A 22,195-nucleotide genomic window follows, 5' to 3' on the forward strand; every position below is an offset into this window, starting at 1 on the left:
CTTATCAGGAAGCTGTCATGTCACGAGTCCTCCAGGCCGTTAGGTGGAGGAGTGGCAGTGTGGGCGGTGTGCAGTCGGATGTTGATAGGCCTTGCTGCTAGGCTCGAGTTGTGGCTGCTGCCCGCTGCCGCTATCACGCTTCCTGAAGTCTCCACATCTTGCTAGAACTTTCCTGCTACTCTAGAAACACTGTCCACATCCACAGCAAACCCATGGCAACCGAACGGCAAGTGCAGCTCAACATATTAATTAGCTTTTATTATATTTTCATACATTTGTTTCTACTCAACTGGTTAACGGTTGGTCTCTCATTTTGCTTTAGCATCTTTCCCGATAGCTTCATTGACGAAGATCCACAGAAAGCTCTGGAGGTAAACATTAGCGTTAGCTAGCCATAAACAAATAGCATTAGCGATTTTACCAAATATCTGGTGGTTCTTTCTGGTTATCACATTAACAGTAACTTCTTCTGATCAGCCGTTTTCTAAAGGAAATTGAGGGGGCTGTCGGGGATGTTTCTGACATTAACACTGTAACTAGCTAGCTAAGTTAGCTGACGTTTCCTGTTAGCATCACTGTTCATGAATAGCAGGGCATCACTATAACTTTAAATAACAGTACAATTTCTAAGTTAGCAGGGCATTTATTTTGTTGTACTTTACCGTCATTAAAAATGCAACATTTCTCAGTCATAACGACTTCTTACTAGCTAACGTTAGATAACGTTAGTGATAAACAGTCGGATTTTCAGATGTGTCAGCATGACAAGCATACAGTGTCATCTTCAACAGATCCAAATAGAAGTCAGTAACTAATGCCATTTACAAGTTGTATTAACTTGTTAACATTTTGAACACACTTTCCTTCTAGTTATTCCATAGTTCATTATTTGAATAACGTAGACTGCTCTTTGATCACTATTATAGCTACCGTTGCAGTTCAGGCTAAACATGCAGTACTCAGAATCAGCACCTCCACTACTTTATTTGCCAAGTACATCCCAGAATAATACATTGCCTTTAAAAAATGGTTGCTGGTGACAATGTAGCAAACAGAGGAGACAAACATGTAAGCCAGCGTCAGCTTTTGTTTAGTGTTACTTTTCCATCATTATCACAACTTTCTCTGACTCCAAACAGTACTGTAAGATGTCCATTTAAATGCCATCTCTTTCCCTGTAGGCACTTAATGAGGCCTTGCAAGGAGACTCAGACAATGCTGAGTGGTTTTGCCAGCGTGCTTATGCCCACATACTTCTGAAAAACTACAGCAGTAAGTCTACATACATGTGTTGACAGACATGTTGGTTGTAATACATTCTTTTTCAAGAATGCAGAATATGCATGATTGTACTTGCTTGCAGGAAATATAAATGTTGTCAAATTATATTGGAAACTGTGTTTTTGTGGGGGTTTTTGATAACTGCTCACAGTATATGAGAATAATTTGGTATGATCCCTCAAACACAGTAACTGTTGTGATCCAGACTGCAGAAAAGAACATTTCCTATGAGATCCTTTAAGTAATAATCAGGTACCAGTCAGCAATCGCTAGAGGAAATTGGGGTGGTATGAATATTCATTTCCTAATTGATATGATAAACATAGTGTTGTCTTCTCTCCTCAGGTGCTGTTGCTGATGCCAAAAAAGCACAGCAGCTACAACCCAGCCTTCCCCTTGCTTTCTTGCGAACAGGGTGTGTACTATAATATGATATATAATATGTACACATATAGATGTTTGGTGTATGTACTCAACTGAAGCTATGTTGATGGACCCAATGATTCTGTGTTGTTTTGCAAAAGCTGTAATATAAAGTTGATTGGTAAACAATGAGCTATGCTATGCAAGTAAAACACATGACTCCTGCTGCTGAAGTTTTGAGTCGTGTTAAGGCCCATCTGTGACTTTGACATACTGACTGATACATTTCAACTAAAAATGCACTGAGTTTTGTATGAGAAGTTTCTGAGAACTTTTCTCTCCAGACAGCCATACAGTTTATGTGCAAGAATTGTTTAGTCATTTAACGTCTTTAACAAAGTATGTGATCCAAATTTTGTGTGTCAGAAGAGGTCACTTTTATTTTTCCAAGATTATCCAATCGAAGTATGTGTGGCATGTTTTTTTCTCCCGACTGCAGAATAGCAGAATACCACCTGAACGGCTACGAGTCAGCACATGCAGCTTTCACTCAGGGACACCAACTGGATGGTGAGTACAGCCAATTTTGGCCTTGAGTATAAACTTTCTATCATCCCACTCACTACCAACCACTGTTCGCAGCAGTACCCTGTCTGCTTCACTCTCCTCATTGTCACTCTCTTAAAGGGACGGTTCACCCCAAAATCAAAAATACATGTTTTTCCTCTTACCGGTAGTACTATTTATCCATCTAGATTGTTTTGGAGGTATTGGCCGTAGAGATGTCAGCATTTTTGAATATAATGGAACTAGATGGCACTCGGCTTGTGGTGCTCAAAGCACCAAAAAAAAAAAAAAAAAAACATTTGAAAAACTCAACAGCAATGTCTCTTTCCAGAAATCTTGATAGTTTCTCCAGCTTTACCTACCCTAGCTTTAAGTGCTAGATTTTATTTATTTCTTACACCATGGCCTGGAAAATATTCATTTCTAATTGTCTGGCAGGTATCTTAAAAGTGTATTACAGGACAGCTCAAACATAGTTCTGGTCAACAGTTTAACCACCGTCCTACATCAGTGCTCAATGTACTGTAAATTAAACTGCAGGAAACATGGCAACAGCATTACAAGTTCATTCACTGACAAAACTAACCAAACTGTCTACAAACTGACTACAAACAGATTATTTAACAAAAAAAAAGTCAATTTGAATTTTTCATCCTCTGCATTGAACTCCATATGACCACATGGTGTCGAGCCAGATGCACCTGAATGTTGGTTATATTACTGTAATGTTTTAATCAGCCATGACAGAGTCACAGTCTTTTATACTGTATTACGGCTGTAACTAACAATTATTTTCATTATCGATTAATCTGCTGATTGTTTTCTTAAAGCTGGAGTGCAGAACTTTTGTCTCCCCCTTCTGGAAGCTAGAGTTATTACACAAACACTGTCGAAACATGCTTATGATGTATGCTTACAGTGAGCTAGCCCCAGGCTCGAGCTCAGACTTTTTTAAAGTTCCAAAACAATAATCCATTATTTAGAGTAAATGTAATAGCTACACACACTCCAAACATTTTACCAACCTGTCCACGTAATGTGACATCTGTCTGCCCTCAGCCCCTTCTCTCAGCGCTCTCCAAGAAGGAAAAGCTACAGCTACACCAATGGTTTTCTGTGTTTGTCCTCGCCATCGATCGCTTTCTTGTTTTTGACCGTAATCCTATCTCTAAACTCTGAGTTTCTTTTTTTTATCTGGAGCATCAGAAGCTTCTTTTGCTCCTAGTCGCTGTAGCCTACTGCGTCGCTACGGTCGCTCCAGATTCATGTAGAGAGAGAGTTGCGTCAACTCCGTTCATTTTCAATTCAAGTGGCTTTATTGGTGCGACTGCATATAATACAACGCTGCCAAAGAATATTAACACAAACTATACAAGCATAATAAGCAAACGAAACAATTCTCAATAACATTCTCTCCAATGGACCTTTGTTTTTTACAGCAATGGCGGATCGCGGAGCTCTTTACATGGCTCTGGGTTGCCTCCCGGCATCTGCTCTGGCAAACCAATCATTGATGGTTGATGAAAAATGCATCATTACCGGTGCGCCAGCACAGGAATGTTGCCACAGACACCAGATTTAAAAACTCCGTATACTTCCAAATACAGAGAGATTTACCTGGCGGTGATAGGCATAATCAGCATTGTGTGAACTCATTTGGCAAGGGCATTTTATATCTAAAAGTCTGTTTATTGTGGTGTATCATTAGCTTCCATTTTTGTTTTCACTTTCTGTTCTGCATCAACACACCCATTAACAAATAAAGCATTCTTTTTCTTTCTTTATAACACAGTAAAAAAACAACTGGTAACATGCCATGAATTTGCTGATTAAATGTAAATTATACATTTTGGAGTCATTATTAGGGTTTGTTTGGTTTAAACCTGTAAGGTACATAAAATAAACATACAATCTATAAAAACATAGTAACAATAAATGGACAAGCAAGACTACAAGAAGAGAAGTTTCTTACAGATTGCAAATATCTTCTAGGATTATTACAGCCTTATTAAAATAATTATAAAAGGGTGCTTTTTTCCAGCTGGAGGTATTGCATCACATCCTTCAGCAGGGGTGAATAGGTTGATGACTTTGTTTCTTTTCAGTTAAGTAAGATCAGTCCACGTGTTAATGATGTTACAAAAGAGCACTTATGCATTTTGGGCCAAAAAAAAGACCAAAAATAGCCTGAATTACTTTTGGCTTGAGGGATCCCTCCAAGATGCCAGATAAGGCTTAAAAGATTTTAAACCAGTAACTACAAGTGTTAGTACAAGTCCAGATCACGCAAGCTAGTGAAGCCCAGTGTCTGTCCATATTGTTCACAACTGTAGCCATTGTCAACCAAGACACTACCACCATTTTAAATGTACATATCAGTTGTGACCAAAATGTCCTTAATTTCTTTACTGTAGAGCTACAGTGTCTCCAATTCTGTTCGTCAAACAGAAGGTCACCTAAAACCACCCATCACATCTTCAACAACACATGGATTCTCACTTCAATATATTTATATTTATATAAAGCAGCTTTGCTATTGAAAAGTTCAACAAAAGGTGAACAAGGAAATGCTAAAGCAATGGCTATAACAGCATCGCTGTCATCAAGGCATGATATTTTATAGCCACGTGTCATTACAGAACAAGCTGTTATGTTAAAAAAGGCATGCTTTGGGTCTTTGAAGTGTGGACCCTATAGAGCTCTATTGGCAACTGAATACGTGGTCAGAATTAAAACAATGGGATGGTGGAAAAGATGAAAATATCTCAGTGCCCAAAAATCATCAGCGCTATGTTTATCAAATTTTGTTTGTAAAATGTGCATCTCCTTTGGGCTGCTTTGGGCTCCACAGTAATGTATTAAACACATATGGTTGCCCATTTTCTTCCAAATAATTTCTGTTTTGGAAACAAACCTATTAAATGAATGCCTTTAGCTTTCTCCAGCACTTAGTCAAACCACTTTATTAACGCCTCACTGATGCCCTCAAATGGTTTCACAAAATTCTCTGATTGAGCCTTTTTTTTGTATCAACATTTATTACTTTGTAACAAAGCAAGACTGACCATTTCTTTTCTTTATTGTGATTTCCACAGTTTCTGACAAATCATTTGAGATCTGGATCAAGCGGTGTGAGGAGATGATGGGAGGTAAGTAGCTGAACTGAGACTTCTGTAATGTCTGTGTTTTCATTAAGGTTAGAGCAGTATTTAGAGCTGATGTTGGTCTTCAATTTTAGATTTATTAGGATAGTCTTTTTTTAAATTTCATTGCAAATTGTTTAATTGTTTTAGTTGAATTAAAATGTTCAAAGTTATTAAATATTGGTACACAAAATTGCCTATGGCGGTTTTAGTAAAAAAAAAAAAAAGTTTGAGACTTCAAAAGCCATTACCAGTTGCACTCTAACTTGTATATACTATTTACTCCGTGCTATCAAACACTAAGCTAAATGGCACAGTCAGGGAGCTGATCAGCCCATCTGATCAAACAAATGAGCTTGCACACATCCATGAATCTACAGTATGTGTTCACAGTGGTGGAGTGTTTAGGCAGAGCTGCTTAGTCCAATAAAAGATGCATGCCATGTCTGGGCGGTGTGTTTCTGTTTGCTGGTGATGCCTGGGCCCTCTGGATCATCTCAAGTAAACAAGAGCATGAGTTTTGACAAACACGCTTCACACCCGCGTGCACACATACTCCCAGGAGCGGTATGATTCATCAGAGTTAACGTTACTGATGTTTGAAAGCCTCCGATGAGACCCAACCCCTTCACAGGCCTGCTCGCAGACGGCATGCGCACACACACACACACACACACACACACACACACACACACAAACACACATAAAAAAAACTTGAAAGTACCCTACTTGCGCTTGCTCACGCTCACACCAGGAGCAGTCGTCGTTTCTTCTGGTGACAGTGTGTTTACCACCAACCAGCACACATGCGGCACCTGGTTATTCCATCACAAGTGGCACCCTGCCTGTTTAAAAATACACAAGCACAGACACACAGTGTGTGTGTGTGTGTGTCCCCCCCCAAACAGCCCCCCTCCTTACCATTTCAAACGCGACCTCATTAAGACAACATTAACACGCCTCCTATCATCTCATCACTCTCTTCCCTCTCTATGCGCTCTCTCTCTGTAATGAAGTCAGTGAATAATGTATGATAGCATGCTGGTAAACGGTGATCAGGCTTGCTTGGGCTCACAGGGCTTTTAATGGGCGTGGACGGACCGGTAAACAAACTGGTAGCAAGGATGGGAGAGTGTGTGTCTGTGTGGGGGGGGGGGCATATCTGTCTGCTATTATTTGGTGTGTGTTAGCTTAAAAGTTGTGTTCTCATATCTTTACAATCATCGTATTTTAGAGACCAGAGTTCGATTTAGGCTGCTTAAGGGGTGTATTAAATGTTCTTCTTCTCTCTTTCCAGAGCAGACGCAGATCGGCAGCGGCAACATGGTGAGTTTCTCTGCACAGCCACCTGGGGGCATTGTTGCTCTCAGCATCAGCAGAGAGCATCAGGCTTGTGTTTGCTCCTGCTTCAACGAAGGAAGCCTTACTAAGCTTCTTTTGTTGTTGTTGTGTTTTTTCTCATTTTTCTCCTTTTTGTTTCATTCCTCTGCCTCATCGCCACGTCCTCCTCTCAAATGATCATCGCGTCTCGGGGGCTGAATTACCCAGCAGACACCAGCGGTTCCACCTGTGAAGTAAGTGCATAAATGTAAATACGCCTTATCTAGACATCTGTTTTATATGTTATTAATGTGTATTTTATTTATTATACCAGCATAATGATTAACCAACCCGTGGCGCATCAAAGCAGCCCCTGTGTAACTGTGTGAAGGATGAGCAGCTTTTTATTATTTGAAGTTCTTGATCTCATGATATTTATATAGTCATCATATTATTGGTGAAAATAGAAAAGGTCTTCTGACTTCTTAATCAGTTTTGTTTGTGTGTTTCTTGCAGACATGACTGGTACCAAACAGAATCTCAAGTCATTGTCACAGTCATGGCAAAAAATGTACCCAAGGATGGTGTGTGTGTCAACTTCATGGAAAGAGAGGTATAAACACACACTTAAATGCAGTATTGAAGTGAAGAGAATCTGTGTTTTCTCTGTATTTGTGTGTGTGAGAGTGTGGAAAAGAGATGGGTTAGCTCTTGGGTGTTTCCTCAGGGGGGCCCATTAGATGGGTCTCACACACAAACACACGCACACACACACACGCGCACACACACACACACACACACACACACACAGTCCCCATGGACCCAACTATGCCTCCAGTGGTGCCTTGTTAACATTGCCCCCAAAGTACAGATCTAAGAACAATTTACCCTCCCCAGCTTCTCCAACCTCCTAATTGTCTGTAGATAGAAGGCATAACTGATCTAGGATCAGCGGCAGAGCCCTCCAGGGACAGCCATCTTTCTTTCTCTTTTTCTCTTTTCCTTTGTCTCTTTCCACTTCTCTTTCCTTCTCTCAGAGGGGTAACTGCAGGCTACCCCAGGGAACTGCTTTGTCTTTCCTAATAGAATAACAAACTGAGTTTATGCCATTTCAAAAGGAAAAAGTTCACTCGCTCTGTATCACACAGTCAGTTGTTAAGCTCCCTTTGTGGTGTGAAGTACAGATAAGTTCATATATTTTTTACTAGGTCAGTATATACAAAAGAAATTAAAGATGAAAGGCAGTGGTTCCAGTTATGTTCCCTGGTGACTGAGTATGCAGCAGCTGTATACCTACAGACAGCGCAGGAATTCAACTGGAAATGAATATTAAAGCTTTGATAGTTTTGTGAAATTGCCCAAAAGCTACTTTTGCTAACTTTCTAAGCTTTTATCCCAGATGAACTACTTCTTACATATATTTGGTCCCAAATCAGAAAAGTCCACTTTTAGTGACTATTTCTGATTCTGATTTTAGTGGTAGGTGGTGTTTTTGATTGATGATTACAAGTTGGAGCGATGTACTGTTCCTCTGCAAAAAGAAAACAACAACAAAAAAAAGAGCTGGTGGTGATGGTGAGATGATAACAGGCGAGTTATTCTTCAAGTGGGCAGGTTTCAGTGCTTTTCTCTACGAGGGCAGCATTTGCCAAATAACAAGTGTGTAAAGAGTGTGAGGATTTGGGCCACAGCCGAGGCCATGTCCCTCTAAACCAACAAGCCACCCAGTCCCAGTGAGTGACAGGCTGTTAGGAGCTGTCTGACCCCCACCCCCCCAATCACTGGTCACTCTGTGGCTGAAGGGGACAGAGCGGCAATACTCCTGGCCATCACACCAGCCACATCAGATGATTATTCTCATGGACAAGCTGACACCTTCACCCCATATCTTTCTGTTTGTGTGTTTTCTGAAGACTGCAGTTGCGAAAATATCAATGCTACAATTTCAACACGGATTGTTGAATTTTTATCTAATCTAGTAAGAATTAAACAAGAATAAAAATCACCGGTCTGAAAGGATGATGTACTTCATAGTCATGGCACTGCCTCGAATAAGACTCTTACTTACTGCCAAACTCAATAGCAGCCAATGAGGGGTAATGCCTAATGCCTGGTGTTTGTGGTCTCTGCAGCTCTCTGCCACGATACGGCTGGCATCTGGGGAGAACTACACCCTCAACCTTCAGCTCCTGCACCCCATCGACCCCCAACAGAGCAACTTCAAGATCCTCACCACCAAGGTATCACAGTCCCTTTTAGTTTAGCTAGTGCAGTTAGTGTGCTGTTGAAACTTCTAAATCAACAGGGAAGAAAATGTTGATTTTAACATTAGCAGCTATGCATATTTTACATTGTGGCATACGTGTTTGATGGTTTGACATGTTATTGGCAGGTTTAACGGACATTTTACTGTGACAGATGATGTGCTCATGAAGCAGAAACAAACCGTGTCAGACCTGCATGCTTTCAACTCCAATTGTGTTAAATGGTCCATTGTACACTAAAAGGCACATCAAAGCACTATGATGATCGTTCTCTGATTTTCGAGCACACAGGACAAAAAACTGCTGGCTTTTGTCCTTTCTGGGGTCACAGTGACCACGACTGACAAACACTCAATAACTTGAGATGATAAAATGGCCTTAAACTAAGCAGATGACGTAGCTGCCAGGATAAAGTTTTTAGAGGTGTATTCGAGTCGAGGGAAAGTCAGGAAATATGATACTTTCTCTGTGGGGAGTCATGAAATAACAAGGAATTTAACAAATGGATCATTTTACAGATTATACTGTATAACCTGTTTCACACATACAGTAGTGTTAGATGGTCGTTTTGAGATGTTTTTCTCCACATCAAGCCCAGCTGTAGTGGAAAATAAAACTGTTAACCACTATACACACTTTTCCAAACTGAAAAACATGAACAAATAAGGAAGAAACAAACATTTTTAGGTCACGGAAACACTCCAACTGAGTTTTTGAAAGTCACTGAAAAGTCGCTGAATCAGTGAGAGCACTGTATGTAGCTTTGCCGACCTAGTAGTTACACTCAACAATAAAGAAGCAGACTATTAAACATGTCGGGGAACATTTTATATGTGACTATAAAGAAAATATGATGTAGTAATGTCACACACTAGATAAATGCGAGCACTGACTATGCTTCAAATCTCTCAACTGCAATTTTGCCAGAGAGCATCAAATGACATAATATCTTCTCTGTGTGTTCAGGCGATTACTGTCTGAATAGCTGATGGTTGATAATTTTTGTATCTTTGTTCAAAATGTTAGTGAATCAAATGTCAGATAACAATAAAAAAGGCGAAGAAGAAACCCATGCCGATGCGAGTTTAAGCAGCTAACTGAAATTGTGACTGATCATTGCTTGGGTTACCACTCTGAGATTAACATCATAATCTCTTCAATAATTCAGTATGAAGTAGGCTGTCATTACCTATAATTCCTTAATGCTGGTAAAGCTTGCTGTAGCTGAGGTAGAAATGAGAAAATCCACACTCGCTGTATGCGGTGTGGCTCCTGTGGAGACGTTAGCACAGTTCATCCGAGCAGCTAACAGGAGAATCACACATATGCACAAATCCTCACTCCTACACACACACACACACAGTACACACACATTTATTAGGGCTGTACTCACTGAGAGTTCCTCAGTCCTGTTTAAGGTGATTATGGGCCTAATGAGTAGGAAGGGCACTTTTACTATAGACTAATTAGTGTGTATTCTAAAGGATGTGGGCTAATGAGTGTGCTGGCTGTGTGTGTGCTGACTCTTGGGTTAGACCACTGTCAGATTTTAGCCTGCGGATCAAGAGGCACGTTTTTGTGCGAGTTGTTTTGATTATTTTTTTAATTGTTAAGGAGGAGGAATTAGTTGTTTTTTTTTTAGGGCATTGATCAATCCGGTGCTGTTGATGCAGTACAACATAAAGCTCTGCTTTCTTCCTTGGGATCCTGTGCATTCTTAAAAACTATTATTCTGCTGGCGGTGGATGATCTCTCCACAGTTTTTGGACACAGCGTCTTCCGAAGCATCTTTAGTTGTATACCGTTATAAGTAACTCAATAGATTGTAATTTATAGTTGGTAAAAGGATAGTTGTCATGTTAAATACTTATTGTCGCTTCACAAAGGTGGTCCACACATAACTAATACTTAAATACAGTATTTAGGGCTGGATATTGAACCTCAACGCTTTTTGGTACCAACCAAGTAGTATTGGATGTCAGGGCAAATTTGTTATCTGGTTTACACATTTTTGATCAGATTCTTTCTCACTTAAATCAGATATTTTGACAATAATATTCAAGATTTGTGAGACCGCAAATGTGAGATGAAGTTTTCAATGAATTTGTCACTATATCTGCATTAGGGCTGCACAATATTGGAAAAAACTGACATTCAGATTTTTTTTTTTTCCTATATGATATACCATATATATTTTTATATATACGATATTAAAAAATCCAGGAATTTTCACCAGATGACTTGAATAGCTCTATTTGGAAAGAATTAATCATTCTAGAACTTTTTTGTAGCAGGTCTGACACTGGATTATTCCTCCCCCTAACACAGACTCCAGAGACAAGGCTTATGTTTTACCATGAGTTGGTTACAGTGACGCGGACTTTACAACGCAAAAACACTTCAGACTCATTTTTTTTATATCAGACCGACTTCTCTTGTAGATTAGCCATGGAAAATGAGAACCTTGCAAGTTTTCCTTTTGTATCAAGCAACAAAAAAGTTGTAGCAAGACGTGTTTGAGTTAATTTGCCTTACTCGACATCGCACATCGATGCGATGCGACTATTGCGCATGCGTGCATTGCGATGTCGATGCTGAAACGATAAATCATGCAGCCCTAATCTGCATATTTTTAACTCCTTGTTTACTAAGGCTACATCCACACTAATACATTTTCGTTTTAAAACGCATAACTTTTGCTACGTTTACGCCTAGCGTCCACCCTACTCCGGCATTTTCGAACCCCTAAAATTGAAAACGCTGCTGATCCCATTTTAGTTTGAAAACTCCGGGATTGCACTTTAGTCTGAATGGGCGGAAACGGAAACTTTTTGAAAACAATGATGCAGACACCCACGTTCACTCCCTTATTGGGTCTTATCAGTCACGACATGTCCTTCTCTGATTGTTCCACTCTATGTTTTCCGCCGCGTTGACCGCCTTACACTCGTGTTACTTTCAGTAACAGTACCACCTCGTTGTCAGTCCAAGCAAAGAAATCTCTGGTCTTTTCTAAACCACTGCTGTTCTTCGTTTGTAGTATTATCTGCAACTAAGCAACCAACCACAGAGTAGACAATCTTCTTCCTGTTTACACTGGCACACGCATGCCCAGTGTACGTGAATGGTCATGTGATATGCGTTTGCAGGCATGTTAGTATTGACGGAGATCATTTCTGAAATTCATTGTGGCAGCTCATTATTCATTCAGTTCCTGGACTGATCCTGGGACTGCCCTCCAGATGCAGTTCAGCCATGGCATTTCTGACTACACCAAGTCTAGAAAATACATGATAATGTAGTGAACTTGACTCCACAGCGTTTACTTCGACCAAAGTTTAAAAAAAGAGTTTATTACTCATAAAATTATTAATCTTTAAGAATAGTTATGTAATTAATCCAATAGGAGACAGACGACCTTTATGGGAAATGAAAAAGAGATGTCATAAGATGCACAAAATGTACACAAGCCACCTTCACGAGTAGAGCAGAGCGAAGATGATGTTAATACAACTGATGTTTCACTAGAATACTGAGATAAATGCAGTCAAATGCATTATATATTGTAAGACAGAACAGTGCAGCCTGTAGTGAATCTGGCCTTTTGACTGCCTAATTAAAAAAACAATATTACAATAAAACAATAATATAACAATATTATTAATATTGTTGAACAATGGGTTTCAACAATATTTGACATTTAAACCTGCAATACCTGATTTTTTTGGCCACTTGGTGGCAGCGGAAACAAGTTGTGAACGCAACATTGACATGTCATCGCCAAGCTGATATGGCGAACAAACAGTTGCTTATTTACATATCCAGCGCTTTCGGAGCAACATTATCATTCATTTGGAGTTTTCGGTCTCTACAACCCCCGAAGGAAATATCTGGCTCTTTAGCTGCTAAATGCCACTGTGTTTTCTAGCTTGTCACTTACTGTGTAGTGTACAGTTTTTAGGTGGTGTTGTTTTTTTGTTTTTTTTGTTTTTTTGCTGAAAACAGCTGCCTGCTGTGGCCGAAAACGACACTATTAGAGCAATGAGAGTGGACCAAAACAGTAAAGTTCCAGGCCGGACAGCTGAACAATGAGCCGAAACTCTGGTCCATTCTTATAATAACAATATCAATTTTATTTTTATTTCTCTCTCTCTCTCTTTATATATATATATATATATATATATATATATATATATATATATATATATATATATATATATATATATATATATATATATAAGCTTGGCTTCTTTTGTTTGTTTTGTTAAAAAAATAAAATACATCTTTGTATTTCTAAGTAATATCAAAAAAAGAATGATTTTAGTGTGGGTACCCTAACTCAGAAATTGTATTAGCACTAATATTAACATTAATTAATTAATAACATTTCAAATAATACCCAACCCTATATGTTTCTATTAGATCTATATTTGTGACATGGATGAACAAGCAAACAAAAAGCAAGGGTTTACATCAAGTGCCTAAAAAGATATGCTTTGGTATTAACATTGAAAATCCGTAACAAGCCAAGCCACAGAGCTTCTGAAAGCAATGATGCTATTTATTTTAGTTTATTTTACAGCAAGGCCACAGGGTTAATAAAAGGGTTAGTAAATGTTCACAAGTGCTGGAATTATACACTGTATGATGCCACGATAGCAAAAAGATTTTTGATTAGTAGCGTTAAACAACCTGACGTCTACATTGTGTGCATTATATCCACTGCCAAGTAGAGGCTGGCCTGCACAGAAACTGCCCCCTCTCAAAAAAAACTCTCACTCACTTTTCCATGGCAACAGCAGACACTGCATACCAGAGGTGCACGTGGATTGCAGCTTAAACAAGGGCTCAGTCTTAGAGAGACCACAGCTGAAGATGGTCTCTGACTCTCTTTCATATCTCTACGGTCTCTGTCTTTTTGTTTTTTTCCCTCTTTCTTCCTCATTTACCTCCTTTGTCTTTGTTTTGTCAATCTCTCAATGGCCCCTCACACACACACACACACACCTTCTCTCTTTCTCTTTCTGTCTTGCGCTCATACAAATACACACAACGCACACACACACACACACACACACACACACACACACACACACACACCCCTACCTCTAGGATAACGAGAGAGAGAGAGAGAGAGTGTGTGTACAAACCCTCCTCCTCTCCCACAAAGCCCTGACTGTTCCCTGGTCCACTGGGCTCCTCCGGTACACATGGCCCCTACACACACAAGCATGCATACACACACACACACACACACACACACACACCAGGGAACTCATAAGCCTTCATTGGCAATTCCAGCATTCAAAGGTTCAAGACAGCATTAAAGGACCTAACTCTTTTAAAACTCTACAGGTGAAATGTGTGTGCACACGTGCACGACAATGTGAGAGACCCCAACAAGCCGAGCAGCTTTCTCAATGCGTGTCTCATTTAAATATTTCGGAGCTGTTTCATTTTTCTGAAGCCAAGGAGCCACTGGGGGAAAAAACATTAAAATGAACAACGGCATCAGCAAATCAAGTTTCTCCAGATTGGCATGCATCCCTAATGAGCGTGAAAAAAAAAAATGCATTGCCCTCGGAGCTGTTGATTCCCGACCAATGTCGGTCTGTCTGTCTCTGTAATAGGCTGCCCTGCACTCTTCGCTCCACAATGTTTACGCTCCATCTCCCCGCTGTCTTTAAAGACAACTTAGCAGGGGGAGGCTAAGCCGGGCATGAGTGTGCAAGCACGTACGCGTGCGCGCACACACTGCAAATACTTTGTGTAAATGGCACAAGTGTGTTGAAAGATTACTGTTCAGCCTCTGTATTTGTGTGTGTGTGTGTGTGTAGTCTGTAGCACATTATCGTCAGTGCGACCTCCTCCTGTCCTCCACCACGACAGACATTCCAACCGCAGGGGTCACAGCGACAACGGGGAGCCAATTACACACCAGTGTGTTTGATCAGAACAGACGGCTGACGCACCCACACTCGGACGCGTGCACGCAAACACACTCAACGCAATTTCGAATCCACACTCGTTCATTCAGTTCCAAACTCATCTCTTTTTGGCAAATAACTAAAGTGGCGTCTCCCCTCTTTAATTTGCATGCCTGTCAACGTCTAAGAATGTTTATATTTATTTCATTTATGCGTCTTTCTAGCTGAGTTTGTTTTGAAATCTGCGAGGATCTGGAAAAAAGGAGAAGATGCTGGGTAAGGAGTCGTGGCAGGGAGGGGAGGGGGTGGTTACAAACACATGTGACAAGCGACACGGGACCCCAGTGCCCCTCTGTAAATAGCGTGTGTGTGTCCATATATATGTGTGTGTGTGTGTTTGTGTGTGTGTAGTGCAGTATTGTATAGTCCAGCCCTTGGGGTCCTGTGGGTGGTGGCCCCTGTATGTGGCTCTGCTGTCACATCCCTTTACGAGCCATTGCTTCGCCTGTCACACACACAGAAACACACACACAGAGAGACACACACGGCGCCTGGCCTGCCATGTCCCTTAAAAGCCAGGAAACGCAGATGTGGCAGCAGATTAATGTTGTATGGCCCAGGAGCACCCATAGAAGCACACACACTTTGACACAGAGCGGCGGCTTGAACCCTGCTGCACTTCACACTACAGAAACTTTAAAGACAATTAATGGCACCTGCAACACTGGCTGGTGATTTTAAGATGCTAACATTTAATTTTCTTGGTGTACAGTCAGTTTTTTTGTTCTAGACTTTGTTTCTGCCTTTGACTTTCTATGATCATTCACAGATCGATTTAAAATATTCAGACAGACTAAGTTGCTGCCGTGTTAAAACTGAAAGCTTAAACTACTGGCTGGATAGCGGGACTAAGATTTATTTTCATCCACAGGGGTAAACAAAAAATCTAAACACATAATAAAAAAAGATATATAAGAAGAAATCCAACTTGATCAAAATTACCAGCAATGCTACAATGGCCATATTAGCCTGAACTAATTAGCAGTATTTGCCAGCCACTAGAGCAGGTCTGGCAAATCAGCATTTTGGTAAGTACTGAAGTCTTCACAGCACCATGAGACCCCTAACAGAGCTCAAAGGAGCATCTGTGCCCGGATTCCAGGAGCATCTGTCAAAAAAACAAAAATGATTTAATATGCCAAGAGGAGCTGTCTCAAAAATTGATTGAAATCAGTTTGCCAAACACAAACAGTCACAACTGATGAACAGGATTTAATGAATCAACATAGAAACACTGATGTATCCTGGATAATTTAACAATACTATAAGTTTATGTTAGGGGCATCGGGGTTTTTTATTTTATTTTAGTCCATACTATATCTTGGACAAAGTAAAAACAGCTGCACAGGCCTCTATGGTTTGGAAAGTATTACACCCAACATCAGAGCACAGGTATGATCTGTTATACTTGTTATAATGTAGCGTGGTACTATAGTGCCACGGTACAGTTATTTTCATTATTCAACGATTAATCTGCCAGTTATTTTCTCGATTTAATGGTTTTGTCTATTAAATGCCAGAAAACAGTAAAAAATGCTCATTATAATATCCGACAGCCCAAGATGATGTGTTCAGATTGCTTATTTTGTACAACCAATTATCCAAAACCCAAAGATTTTCAGTGTACTTTCATGTATGACAAAGAAAAGCATGACAGTTCTCACATTAAGCAGCTGAAGCCAGATAATGTTTGGCACTTTTATTATCAAAATAGTTGTAAATTAATAGATAAACTAGATGTTTACCTCCAGAACGGCAAAAATAACTTGTCCCATCAATCTTCTGCTTTATTTACTTCAAAATTGAAGTCATTATATACATGAAATCTTTTTTCCTTTACTCCCTGTATGTATTGTGCTTACTGTAAAGGCAAGGTTATGCTCGAAAGAACTAGTTTGTACAACGTCTTGTCCAAACTCATCGAAAGGTAAAAGTGTTTATAACCGTTCCAAACAGCCAGATTTGAAGATGGGCTGAAATGCCAGTCATCATAAAGAGAAGCGAGACGCACTGAATTATTTAGATATTGTTATAACGACACACATTTTCAGGCAATCTCTCCTGGAAGGCACTCATAGTGTCGAACTTGGTTGTACATATGAAAAGTTCATAACACGCTTACTTTCTCCCCTCTTCACACCTGGCCAATCACAGCGCGAAGTGGGTGTGAATGCGGATTGTTGTTTTCGGAAAGTTACGTCGGGCACAGCCCCCAATTCTGAGGTTGGAAAGCTGTGCGGGGAGGAGTGTCCAAACTTAAATTAACACACAGAATCAGACTGTGTGCACAAAAAGTTAGGTAACATATTTTTTTGAAGGAGGACTGTGAATTATTTGGCAGTAACCTGTATTCTCAGCAGAGATCTTCTTTTTTTAGTTTCTCAGCCCCATCGCAGGTGAGCCAAAAAGTTAATTTCGGACACTGCACAGATGCCTCGCCGTGCACAAGGCCCTTTGTGGGGCAGAAAGCGCTGACACGTACCAAAGTGATCTATCAGTGTACCGCTACTCGCACTGTTATTTCCCTCAATCTGCTCCCCTCACTCATGCTTCACTCAGTGCCAGTCAGCCTCTCTGCCTCCTCGTCTCTAACCTTGTCTACCTCTTGGTTTCCGTCTTCTCCTCTGGCACCCTCATAAATGAATCATCACATCGCCCAGCAGAGCAGAAATGTTCCTTAATTGCACCGACACAACCAGCGCTGTCATTTACATGCACACATATCAGACACACGCACCGTTAATGGGCGGTAGGGGGTCTGGGGGGGGTGGGACATAGCACCGCAGCTCGCGTGTCTCGCTGGTATGTGCCCTGTCAATGCAGCTCAGTGTTAAAAGCGCGTTCACGTCCTCTCCCCCATGTTCTCCTGGTGTAATGATTTGGATCAGATGCTGCTGTGTGGAATTAGGATCCCCCCCTCCTCCTCCTCTTCCTCCTCCTCTCCCTCCCGCTCGCTCCGTCTCTCACACTGGCCCTCTGGCTGACAGGCATCTCGTTAGTGCAGTATGTCTGTCAGTGAGGTTCGAGATTGAGCTGTGCCCCCGCATATCCCTGATGTCTCTCTCACACACACAAACACACACTCGCAGGCTGAGTTGACGACGGCTCTGAACAGACAGTCTCTCTGGCCTCAATAATGATCCGATGTCCTGTACTTTTAAGTTGTCACTCTAATGGAAGCGTTATTTTTGTCCCCGCACACCAAAAAAGAGCATTTTGTTAAACATTGTTATCTCCCTTGTTCCCTCTCCTTCTCCCCCTCCTTATCGCCCTGCTCTTTTGTCAGGTGGAGTTCAAGATGAAGAAGACCGATGCCATCAGATGGGAGAAGCTGGAGGGAGAAGGACAGGAGTCCAACATCAAACACTTCAATCCTAGTCAGTCCATAGCTTTGGCTTTTACACTCTTTTGCCCCAACTATCCTCCTGTCTCTGCTCTCCTCTCTCTGTCTCTCCCCTTCTCCCTCACCCTCTTCTTATCCCCCCACCCCCTCTGCAAAGATCAATATAACCTCCTGTGTTTGTCTGTTCTGCACTGAAATGAGAGTGGGCAGTCAAGCCCTGCTAGAGTCTTTCATTAGTCTGACGGTGAAAGTAGGCAGGGAGAGGGAAAGGTATGACAGGAAGATATGACTCAGTATTTTAGCCCACACATTCCTATTACTGACAGGATTAATTACTTATGTAAGTGTGTGTGTGTGTATGTGAGAGTGAAAGGGGGGAGTAAAAGTTAAGTGGGCAGGCAAACTATCCTTTCCATGCAACCAGCTCAGCCTCCAGGACGCCCTGTTTGTAAGTGCCTGCTAATAACTTGGACTACTGTTACATTTAAACACGATAGATGACATCTGATTTTATGGGATCACATTGCCGTATGTCCACACTTGGCCTGAATCTGTCTACTGTGCGTCTGGTGCTGTATTTATGTAAATCTGCGTCTGGATTACATTTCCCGCTCTCCCTCTCCATCTCTTGTTGGGATTATAGTGGGCGTATTTCATCCAGAAAATATAGAAATCAAATCACAATGTGATCCTTCAACATCTGAGTTGGATGACTCAGTAGAGCAGAATGAGTTCAGTTAATACATCTTGGTGTGATTAGATGAAAAAAGTCAAGGTTTTAAACTGCATTCAGTTAAAATGTCAAAAACATTTATGAACACTTGTACTATTTCACAAAAGCAATACGCTATTTGTTTCACTTCTTTAGAGGCATTGAAGAGCTCTGCTTACCATCTCAGCTGGCTTAAAATCTCTCTGACTTGGTCTTAACTGAAACTTTATGAAGTGTAGCCTTTTTAACACGGTTTCCCATCTCTATCAGATCAGTACCCATCATCATCCCACTACGCCTGCAAATGGGACAAGATGGTGGTGGACATCAGCGAGGAGGAGAAAAGTGAGAAGCTGGAGGGAGACGCAGCGCTCAACAAGCTCTTCCAGCAGATCTACTGCGATGGCTCAGACGAGGTCAAGCGAGCCATGAACAAGTCCTTTGTAAGTATTATACTTCAGTAACTTGAGTCTTTTGCTAGTGATCACTTAAACCGCAGTGCAATAATCACCAACTATTTTTTGCACACAAGGATCCTTGGTCTTACTATCATAGTTGTGGATGTTCTGACTGTGGGTCATGCTAACTTTGCTCTCTCCACCTGTGTTAGGGATTCGTGAAGCTCAACTCCAGCAAAACAATGTATATATGGGGAAGCTATCAAAAGCGTTCAAAATAAACGTACATTTTACATAAATGATTTTAAACACTCTGAGTCTAAACAAAGCAACACAGAAATTAGCCTTCTGAGAGAAAGAAAGAAAGAAATTAGCTATTTTTGCTTTTCTTGGCAATCCATCCAGTAGTTGTTGAGATATTTTAGTCTGGACCCAAGTGGTGGACCGGCCGACATTGCCATCCCTAGAGCCACGCTGCTAGCGTGGCTAAAAATATCCTGAAAGGCACAGGAGAGCAGTGACCACAGCATTACTACCAGTTTCCTGAGATGTGCTGTCTTGCAGGACGGTCCCCTTTCTGCATCTGCCTCCATTCTTTGTCTCTTCTCCTTCATTTGAATGAGCTCCTCGTCTGTGTACTCCGGTTCAAATACATATGGTCAACCATCAAAGTGAAATGACTCGCAACAGTCCACTGGATAACCTGCCATTTCCTTAGAAAATAATACTGTAAACAAGCCTTCTCCAGCATGCCCACACCCTGAGTTGACAGTGACCCACAGCCTCACGCATGTATCCTAACACCCATTTGGGACATTGCAGTTGTCCCGACACATATGTCGTTTTGCCAGAGTCGTGTTTCCTGAAGTTATCCTGACCCATAGTCAGAGCAGCCACAATTATGATTTAAAAAACACATGCAGTGTGGACTGACGCAGCAGTAACAGATTGTCTAGTTACTGAGCTTCCGTAAGACTGAATTTATGTGTACGGAAGGATGTGTGTAAGAGGGTATGATTGAAACTAATTGTTGATTGATGATTGGGGTGAATCAGCATTCTGTGTTATTAACAATATGATCTTGTGATGCCGGAGTACAACGGTACACTTGAAAAAGGATTCGCTGTCATTTCCAACATACAACCTAAAGCTGATGGTGTTTTAACATTCACGTGAAGTTGTCGTTTCTGCATTTGGAAGAGAGGACCTTTTAAGAGAAGAAAGGTCAGCTTCTATGGAAATCAGCGTTTTGAATTATTTTATGAAAATGAAAAAATGAGTTACTGGTCTAAAAAAAAATCCACCTTGTTCATCAATACTTACGCAATCAATGATGCTGCAGTGGCCTTATCTAAGCCCTAAGCATTTTAAGCAGAGAGAAGGTGTTGCATAACTACGGCACTAATGAAATGACGGAACATTCCACTGAAGTGATTTCTCCCCCGGTCTCTCCTCCCTGTGCAGATGGAGTCAGGTGGTACAGTCCTGAGCACCAACTGGAAAGATGTGGGCAAGAGAAAAGTGGAAATAAGCCCACCGGACGATGCAGAGTTCAAGAAGTACTGAGCACCTCCCTCCTTCTGTCTTTGTCCTTTCTCTTTCTCCCCTCTGTTTGACATCATCTTTCTTCACATTTGTCCATCTGAACTCCAGCGGGAGTCCTCGTTGCTCTGCAGTCTCCGTGGCCATCCACGTCCTCCTCTTCCCAAGCCGTTCTCAGTTGTGCTGTTGCTCTTGTGTTTTCACTAAGTGCAGGGAGCCTCGGTGTGCCCACTTTTACTCCACCAAACCACTCATGGCCTACTCTCTGCAATAACTTACTACCAGATGGGGTCACTTAATTTGAATAATCTGTTTGACTGAGTTATCAGAGGCCCATGGACTCAAAAGGGACCTAAGGTCTGGATTAAAATGTGACTGACAGACCTGAAATGCTTCAATTCAACTTTCAGACCTGGTTTTAGAGCATCATTCTTCTTTTCTCTCCGCCTCTCCTGGTTTTCTCAAAACGCCCACAGCCTTTTTATTTGGGAGCCTTTTCTGACTTCTTATTATCACCACTTGTATAAAAATGTAAAGTTGTTTAAAAATAAGAACCAACTGAGATGTTTTAAAGGGCAACTATGATTGCATTTCTCTTTCTGTACACTCAGTAAAAAGTCAACAGCAGTACTCTGCAAACTGACTTGTCTGGAATGTGTGTGTTCCGGTCGTTCCCCCAGTGTGATTCAAGCTTCAGTGTAAATAAAAGATTTGTTGTTTGGCTCATAAATTTGTCTCGTGTGTTATGCTTTGTCGTCTCTGGAAACTGTGTTGGACAGGTTTGAAAGTCTCAGAAGGGATCCATCAGATGCAAAAACAGCAATATATCATGACGTGGAAGCCATGCTCTGAGATTGTTTTGGGAGGAATGAAATGTGGCATCACTGATAGGAGTGCAGGCAGTTCAGATATGGCTGGCAGCTTGAGGATATGGTTTACGTATTGTGGTTCGATTGGTATCAAGACGGAGAGCCCGGAGTCGCTTGGCCAGCAGGCGAGGATACAGCCCTGAGGTGGAGTGGTGATTTACAGTCGGAGATGTGGGAGAGCGGGCACCTCCCCTGTTCTCCAACCACATGTATGCGGCAGCTGTAACTGAGGAGGCGTGCTGCCGCTGCAAGAGAGCATTAATATGGATCAGCCTCCTAACCGCATCATCAAGCCTCTCACACTGAGTTAAGTGTTAAATTCATCACACATCGTTTCATCTCTCATGACGATCAAACGCCCGTTTGTGGCTCTGGATGGAACTCTTAGCTTCATAACACTCTCTCA

The 22,195-nt window shown here is 41.2% G+C and overlaps 1 protein-coding gene across 2 annotated transcripts; it reads left to right on the plus strand.

The window, feature by feature from the left end:
- Positions 1 to 55: 55 nt before the first annotated feature.
- On the plus strand, positions 56 to 21,650 carry sugt1 (SGT1 homolog, MIS12 kinetochore complex assembly cochaperone). 2 transcript variants are annotated; one of them, XM_044218986.1, is made up of 13 exons: positions 56 to 226; positions 323 to 371; positions 1,182 to 1,272; positions 1,627 to 1,696; positions 2,144 to 2,214; positions 5,307 to 5,360; positions 6,652 to 6,680; positions 6,906 to 6,928; positions 7,191 to 7,287; positions 8,807 to 8,914; positions 18,212 to 18,302; positions 19,251 to 19,423; positions 20,843 to 21,650. In XM_044218986.1, the coding sequence occupies exons 1-13, from the start codon at positions 213 to 215 to the stop codon at positions 20,942 to 20,944; spliced, it is 972 nt and encodes a 323-aa protein (XP_044074921.1). In that variant the 5' UTR covers positions 56 to 212; the 3' UTR covers positions 20,945 to 21,650. The 2 variants fall into 2 exon arrangements, with proteins under 2 accessions (XP_044074921.1, XP_044074920.1); XM_044218985.1 differs by having other exon boundaries at positions 57 to 226; positions 6,903 to 6,928.
- Positions 21,651 to 22,195: the final 545 nt, after the last annotated feature.

This window comes from Siniperca chuatsi, linkage group LG13 (assembly GCF_020085105.1).
Source record: "Siniperca chuatsi isolate FFG_IHB_CAS linkage group LG13, ASM2008510v1, whole genome shotgun sequence".
NCBI lineage: Eukaryota > Metazoa > Chordata > Actinopteri > Centrarchiformes > Sinipercidae > Siniperca > Siniperca chuatsi.